This window comes from Tenrec ecaudatus, chromosome 2 (assembly GCF_050624435.1).
Source record: "Tenrec ecaudatus isolate mTenEca1 chromosome 2, mTenEca1.hap1, whole genome shotgun sequence".
Taxonomy (NCBI): domain Eukaryota; kingdom Metazoa; phylum Chordata; class Mammalia; order Afrosoricida; family Tenrecidae; genus Tenrec; species Tenrec ecaudatus.
The window spans coordinates 184,932,206-184,940,451 of record NC_134531.1 but is presented as its reverse complement, the minus strand read 5'-3'; the positions used below and the strand labels follow the sequence as shown (position 1 = coordinate 184,940,451).

The window sequence follows — 8,246 nt, the reverse complement described above, 5'->3', positions numbered from 1 at the left end:
GGGCAGGACTACCCTGTCCTGAAGGACGCTGGGAGTTGGGATCCGGGTTAGGTGGTGGGGTTGGCTTGGCTGGCAAACCTCAAATGATCACGGAAGGTTTCCAGAAAAACTGATCTGAGAAAGGAGATTATAATAGGTGCCGTGGACTTACTTCTCACTCAACAGTAAAGCCAACCCTTTCAGGTCCTATCAGAAATAAAGGGCATGGGATCTGTTAGAAAGAAGCCTTGGCTGGCCGGGCAGAGCAGGGAGATACAAAACCATTTGGTGGTGGCCGTCTCTAATTAACAGCCTCGTCACCGCAGCTCACAGGTGGTTAGGGCTGCCTCTGTGCCTTGGGTCTGGTCAGGTCGTGTCCGTCGGGGCACAGTTCCAACAGCCACCAGTGTTGTCGTGGGGACTGGGAACCAGGTGTTCCCCAAACTTGTTTGCTCCTGTCACTGTGAGGCTGTGGGTTCACCACCCAGGTCTATCGTGGGTGGCTCCAGAAGACAGAGCCGTTTCCAACACTGTACTTTAGTCAGACACCTTTGGCTTTTCCTAATACCCCATTGGGGCAGGCGGCCTGGGCGCCGAAAGCCTCTGACCAGAGCTACATGCATGGCTCCTTCTGCGGCCCTCTCTCTGCAGGCACTGGTTGCCCAGCTTAATTCTTCTAGACTGAACCACTTCAGATTTATGCCCGGGAAAAGAAAATGCTGTTTGTAAGTCATTTAATCGTGTTACTGTCGCTCAACTTCATCAGATGCTGCGGAGGCAGTGAGTTCCACGTGTAGTCCTGCGGGACCCAGTGCAGTGTGCCCAGGCTTGCTTCCAATGCCCTGTTCAGGCTCCCGGATGCTGCTGCTTCCGGACTTAAAACAAACTACTAGCTTAACAGGTTCAAGTGGCATTTGTCTCAATCCAGGGTCTGGCTAAAGGGCGAGTCACCAACACACTCCCAGCCAACACACATTTCAATGCAAACCTGGTTTATTATGTTCTTTGGGTACATATCATTTACACATCCCTTCAGAGCAGTACAAGGACACGGATAACGACATCGGCTAGAAAGACGGAGAACACGTCGTTTCCTTTTTCAGGGCAATGACGGAAGGACTTTACATCGTTTGCATTATTATAAACTTTCGTACTTAGGCCAGACTTATAAAAAGGTAGGGCTCTTTGCTGCTATTGTTGGCTTGGAAAAATAGATTCCCCTGGGCTAGCCGATACCACGTTGGTCCTGGGACCCCGGCCCCCATGTCCCATCCCAGGGGAAGCCGCGTGGCCCGTGCGCAGAGCATCGGGGTCAGCTCATCATGTCCAGGCTGCCCGGTGGCTCGGAGATGCCGTCACAGCGCAGGGCCTCGGTCACATCTCTCCTGAAGACTGACATGTTCTGGGTGAACCTGTGGAGAGAGGACACGGTGGGTGGGCTGGCTGATCCATCCCAGCAATCTATTGGGAGGGAAGGCCACGCCGTTCAGCATCTTGGAGAGGGCGCGTCCTGAGCCCGGATGGGAAGCTCCCTCCTCTGCTTCCTCAGCTAGGGGTGCTGGGACGCCCAGCCCCAACCCCCTTACTGCTCCCATTGGTGGCAAACAAGGCCCGTCACCACCTTTCCTCTGGTCATTCCAAGGGGGTGTGTCCCACTCCTTCCTGAAGGCCCCACTAGATGAAGAGTGAAGAAGACCAGGATAAAGCTCACGCTGTATGTGGCAGGCACTGATGTGATGCTACATTTGACCCGACTCACTGCATCCTTGCGCTCTTCCCAAAGCCATGTAGGACCCCCCCTTGCACAGAGGAGAAAAGGGGTTCACCAAGGGTGGGCACCCAGATGGGCCTGCTGGGTTCAAATCCTGGCTCCACTGCAGAACTGGGGTGGTCTTGGTGCCCACCAGGCAGGAGCACTTTCACCCTGGGCTGTGGGAAAGTGAGCCTGCCAACTCACTGCGGCTGGCCCCTGAGCGCTGGCACGACCCAGTGGCCGGCACTTCGGTTGGGAGGGCTGCCTGACGCCCACTTCAGAGAGTGGCTCGGAACAGGGTGCTCACAGTGCCAGGGCTCAGTGAGGCAACGCCCGTCCCCTGCCTGCTTCAGGCCCTCGTAAGAAACAAGAACCAGGCACCTATGCTGGGCCCTTGTGACCTAGGGCCAGCCCCACCTGTGGGTGCTGCAGCCCCCTGCGGCTCTGGGAATGACCGCTGCCGCTGCAATGACCACCACTTTCATGAAGGACAGGTGCAGAGGGCTTCCTTCCTGGGGTGCAGTCTTTCCCCACCCGTTATTGTGCCTGGAGTGTAGGCTCCACCAGGGCAGGAGCCTAGAGCCCTGAGTTCACCACTGGTATCCCCAGTGTGGAACACATGTAATTCGTAAGAAAGGCCACCCCCGCCCCCATGCCCCGCAGTTGTGAATCAGGTGAAGGTTGACAGAGACTGGTTTCAGAGTCAACAACTCGCACATCAGAGTCACCTCATGCTCTGCAATCCCCTCACACCTCCATAGCTTGTTCCATGCCTCTACCTCCAGTTTCCATTCCTCCTCCGTTCCCAGGCCTCTGGACTCTGTCCTGGGTCAATCTTAAACAGTGGGCTGTTCTAACGCGGAGGCGCCCTGGTGGTATAGCGGTTACGCACGGGGCTGTGAGGGCTTTCTGTTCTCGTAGAGCGACCGTCTGGGAACTCACAGGGCAGTCCTACCCTGTCCTATAGGTCACGGTGAGTCGGCAATGACTCGTTGGCGGGAAGGTTTGGTTTTGTTCTAATGCAGAGGTGACCTGAAGGGTAAGGGCCAGTCTTGGGCCCAGCAGTGTCTGTCTGACCTGGTCTCTTCCAAGAAGTTTCTGTAAAGTGAATGAAGGAGCGTGGAAAGAAAGAGCCCAGTTCTGAGAGCTGATGGGTTCGGGTTACTCTCATCTAGACCCTACTGACAACCACAACCAACACGAGGGAAGATAATGGGATTCATCCACAGGCCTTCTGAAGCGCCCCACCCCCACCCCTTACTTACAGTGGGGCCTAGGTCCTAGGCTCCACGTGCTCCTATTCTGGGATGGAAGCCTCAGCAGCAAGCTCTAGCTCCATTTCCCCGGTGACAACACTGAGGGTCAGGCCCTGAACTGCCTTGCTCACACCACCACCTCTCAGGAGTCTCACGGACAGCTAAATGGCATTCCGTCTGACCTCACAGCTGGCCTTTGATCGCAGGCCAGGAAACCCTGCCTGCCGGCTGCAGCGATCTGAGCTTTTTTTCTCTTGACCTTTCCAAGGGCAGTTATTTCTAATACCTCTCCCGACAGATGACACAGTGCTCAAGGGCAAAGGCTGTGTCGTCTGAGGCTCCATGTCCCTGTATGTATGGTGCCTGACCACTGCTGGGGACAAAGCAAATGCCAAATGGGACTGTGGCCCAGACACGCTGGGAGGTGGAAAAGCCACCTTTGGGTGTGAGTGGTGGCAGCATAACCCGGTTATCTCCCGAAAACTTGGAATGTCCACCTCCCCTTGGCAAGGTCACTAGCACTGGGGCCACCTGTGAGTTTGCGCCCTCCACACCTCCCTGAAGCCACCCGCTTGCACATGTGCCCAGGGCAGCACCTCTCCAGCAGTGCTCACCTGTCTCTGTTCTTGATGGCCAGGTTCTGCTCCACGCCCTCCATCAAGTTCCGGAAGCACTGGGCAAGCACTTCCCGCTTGGGGAGGGGCTGGCTGCTTATCAGACTGGCCCGCAGCTCCCCGAAATGCTGTGGGGAGAGAGGAGTAATGTCAGACCTCTGAGCTCCGCCTGCCTAACCCTGGAGGTCTCAGTGTGAGGATCCAGTGGAGAGTGGATGGACCAACTTGTTCCTACTCGGGACCCACTAATCCCAGAGGCTCTGTCCAGGGCCACCTCGGACAGACAGATGGACGTCAAGCTCTCAGAGAAAGCCAAAGCCAAAGGCAGAATCCTAGGTGTGAGGGCGAGCTGTTCTGCCCCCTCCCCCCAACCTGGAAATCTCTCGCTGTGGCTACTCCACACTCAGGGCCTCGGGTGGGCTGGCAAGTGCTTGCCTCCCACGTGAGGGCTGGCCCAACTCTTCTCCACTCACGGTTACCAGAAATGCCCAGGGTGCAGTTTGGGCAAGTAGGGCTCCCCCCAAGGCCTCATCGTCTTCAGACAAGCCCAGGCCGGGTCCCAAGACACTGTCCTTGTAGGTCAGTTGGGATGGGTGTGCTGTGCTGCGCAGGGGGGCTAGCAGGGCCTGGCTGGCTAGTTCAGGAAGTGCCTTCTAGCACTGAGACAATTATGTCATACTTGGTCACAAATAACAGCACAGCCACTTTCTTCTCTGCTGGGCCTGTAAGATTTTATACAAACACAAGCTCTCACACTAAACACAGCTCCTAATCATGGGAAACAGCTTAATTTTAGCACAAAGACAACATTTTGCCAGTCATGTGTTTACTCTTCTATGCCCAAACTGCATGATATTTAATTTCCATCACACCCTAAAACAGCTCCCATCAAAAACACACATAATTAATATGCAGTCAGACTAATACTTAACGACAATGCATCAGATGCATTACACTTCCACCACTGTGAGCTCCAGAACAAGACTGGGAATGCACAAAATGACTTATTTTTCCTTGATAATGATGCAGTGACTCACACCAAATAGAAAATTATTAGTTTTTCATCCCAAACCATGAAATATTGCCTCCATCAGTAGAGTATAATATCGTGATGTCATAAGCTTTTTCTAAACACTGAATTTGCCCTTATTCCCTCTCAATCATTTTAAAAGAACTGCTCTCTTTTATAGAGCTTGGATTTAAATCACAGCAACACCGAGGGAAGATGAATGGCAGTGCTATTGAATGTGGCTAAAATTGGATACTTCAGCACAGGTGAGTGATGAGACAGCGCTTCTCTTTTTGATATATTTTCTTCTATTAGTTTCCTTCCAAGGCTGGGGTTTCAGTTTGAATCTTAATGTATGCGGCTGCTTCTAATCTCACTGTCTTTCTCCCCAGGACTATCTTATTGTATAGACAATTCATTCTCCAAAGCAGTAACCCACTGTTCCTACTGCCTGCTGGGGAGCCCGTGGGCCCCCTCGGAGGCCTGGGAGCTGCCCAGCGGGGCAAGTACTCTTCAGAAGTTGGCCATAGTGCTTCCTGGATGGCAGGTCCTGCAGATGAGTCCCCGAGGGGAGGGACGCTCCTCCTCGGAGGGCTGTGGGAGCCCAGGTGTAAAAGGAGGCTGGGGAAGAAGAGGCCAGGGAGGAATTCTAGTGCTCAGGATTCTCTAGAACCAGAGCAGGCTCAAAGCACCACTGAGCACCCCCACCCCCAAGAAGCAGCATGACGTCCTCTGCCCTGCTGCCCTCCATCCTCAGCTCAAAGAGCAGCCTAGCACACAGCACCCCCACTCTCCTCCCCTGGGCTTCCTACCGGAGCACTCACCTTCTCATTGAGCAAGATAAGCCCCAGGAGAGGCCTGGACACTGACCACTGGTTCCGGCAGTCTTCAAAGATGATGGTGTTCATGAGGACGGACATCATCTAGGAGAGAGAGCCGTGTGGAGATGCGCAGCCTTTGGCCTGGGGCTCTCCTAGCGGCGGGCCTCCCGTGACCTCAGCTCCCATCTCTACAGTTTGCAGGTCGCCAGCCAGGCTCTCCCTGGACAAAGAGCCCAGAACGCTGCCTGCAGGGACCTCTGGCAAAGAGCCCTGGCTCTCTAAGGAATCACTGTCACCACCAAAGCTTTGGTGAGAACCTTCCAGTGGGAGGAGGGAGAAGTGGGAGGCCTGAGGGCCATGGGGATGAGTCCTGGCCTCGCAGCCCTGGTGGGCTTCCTCCCTGTTCAGCCACCATGCTGGGCCTCAGCTCGCCTGCCTGTCTGCTGCTTCCATTTCCCCAAAAGGTGGTCAACAGTTTTGGAGAGGTCACATGCCATGCGAACTCAGAAGACCATGTTTCCTAGTGGCTCAGGCTGCTGACAAAGACAGACTGACCATTTCCTTCCCTCCCTCTCTCCCTCCTTCCTACATGCAGATGCTCATCCAGTTTCTTAACGTCAACACCTGGCAGACACCTAGGAGAGGGCAGAAGGCACAGAGCTGGCTCACAGCTCCACTGGCTGCCCAGGGTGGAGACTCAGCAAGCTGGGCACAGGGCTGTATCCACACAGCTGTGGCAGGTGTGGGCGGCCAGGAAGATTCAGTTGAAGGTGCTCTAAACAGAGGCTGGGAGTGGGTTCGGCAGCAGGAAGGAAACCTCTGCGTGGCAGTAGAGAAAAGGGGTGGGCTGGAAGCAGGCTGCAGGGCCGACCCAGAGGAGGAGGCTGAGGAACCGGGCCTTCATTCTGAAGGCAGAGGGAGCCATGGCTGGTTTGTTGCAAGGGAGAGCTAGCCCCCACACTCCATTTAAGAAAGACCCCTCTGGGGATGCAACGAAGGTGTGCGCACAGGTGAGACTGATGGAGGGAGCTTGGGAGCAGGCGTCAGTCACGCGGAGCTCCACAGAGGAGACAGTTCTGCCTCTGAGCAATTCAGCTCCACCGCTTCCGAGCCCTGTCCCAAAGGGCGGCGGGGCCATGGCAGCTGTGTCTGCTGGCCCCCGCCCCCCAGGCTCACTCTGCAGCAGCACACTGGCTGTCGTCCTCTGGCCCTTTTGCAATCGCTTTACGCTGTGCTCCTCAGGCAGCCTGCACCCCTCTCAGAGCCTGTTTCACCTGCTGATAAGCCAGCAGAAGCAGGCTCTGACACCCCAGCGAGACGGTGCACATAACAGGGCAGAGGTTCTTAACCTGGGGGTCGCGACCCCTTTTTCAGGGGCCGCCCCATTCATAACAGTAGCATGAGGAAGGTTGAGAACCCCTAGACCGGGGCTGCAGAGAGTAACAGTGCTATAGTCGTTAGGTCGCCACTGCCAGGAGCAACGGGAAGGAGCAGCAGCCCTGCAGCTGCAAACACCGGCCCTCCCATTGGCCGTTACCACCGCCACCACCACCATCATTACGGCCGGGCTGAATGCCCACCAGGCCTGCCAGTTCCATGTTTTGGGTCTGCCCGGTCTCTCTGGGGGAAGCTGGGTCGTTGGCCGGCCGCGCTGAGTGTCATCTGCAGATCACACATTTCCACGCACAATCTAACAAGCCCTCCGAAGTCAGAGCGCCACAAATTAAACTGACAAGTGAAACTAACAGATCCACGGAGACAGTCTAAAATATTATGGGCTTCACAATCTGAAGGCAGAATGGATATTTTAATGGAAAAGATTAAAGTGAGAGGCACCAAACTCCTCCAGTAACTGACAAAGCATCCTGAAGTGATGTGCCAATTACTTTATACGGTCCTCCCGTGGATTCATTTGTCTGAATGCATGTATTTATGTCTGTAATAAGTAAGGGGATGTTTGAATAAAATACTTTTCTAAAAATAAAGTTGGCTAAAATGGATGATTTTTTTCTTCCTCTTTTTACTCTTCCGGAAAGACGGAAACGAGCGAACGAACGGATCTGCTTGAATGGCGTTGGCGTGGCAGGCCACTGCCAGAGTCCTTTCTTCCAGAGCCATCTGTGGGCATGGGGACAGCCCACTTCTTGGGCGAGGGAGAAGCTGCAGTAGGGACACCTGTGCCAGGCAGCATGGGGCCTCTGGAGGAAGGTTTGGGGGCCGAGTGAGGCGGGAAGGTGAGAGCCCTTGCCAGCTCTGCACTGCCTGCCGCGCCCCTAGCTGAGTCACAGGCATCTTCAAGTTTAGCATACAGACCGCTTACGTGGTGCGCCGGGACTCGATGCCCCTCGGCTGTACTTGCTCCCGTGGGTATCGATCGGGCTGGCTGACATGGTTCAGCCCAGGCTACATTTTCTAGGATGCACCTCAGGCCACCAAGTGCAAAGTCGGTTGTTCAAACCTACCAGGCGTCACTCCCAGGGAGAGAGATGTACAATCTCAGTGACCCTACACGACATGGGTTTGTAGGTAGGGAATTTCTCTCAACGAAGAAAACCAACATGGTACGCTGGAGACATGCCTCAGAGCCAGCAGAGGTGGGCTCACGTTTGGCTCTGCTCTTATCTGACACGACGTCTCTCTCTCTCTGACGGGGAGGGCAGCGAGCACTGTGAGGGCTGCCCTCGCACCACGCATGCGTTGCTCTACTGTGCCCGTCACGCGCAGCCACTCCTTTCGTTTTTCAGGAGGAACCGTCACAGCAGTTGAAGAGAAGCCAGAGAGATGGGAAGCAGACTGATGCACCATCAGGCTGTG

The 8,246-nt window shown here is 55.1% G+C and overlaps 1 protein-coding gene across 1 annotated transcript in view; it reads right to left on the bottom strand.

Moving 5' to 3' along the window:
* Positions 1-973: 973 nt before the first annotated feature.
* Positions 974-8,246, bottom strand: part of RANBP17 (RAN binding protein 17) — a 388,698-nt gene continuing 381,425 nt past the window's right edge. The window contains exons 26-28 of the mRNA XM_075543208.1: positions 5,436-5,534; positions 3,603-3,730; positions 974-1,391 (exon numbers count right to left, since the gene is read on the bottom strand). Of these exons, the coding sequence (XP_075399323.1) occupies positions 1,292-1,391; positions 3,603-3,730; positions 5,436-5,534 (327 nt within the window). The 3' untranslated portion in view covers positions 974-1,291. The remainder of the gene's footprint in view (positions 1,392-3,602; positions 3,731-5,435; positions 5,535-8,246) is intronic.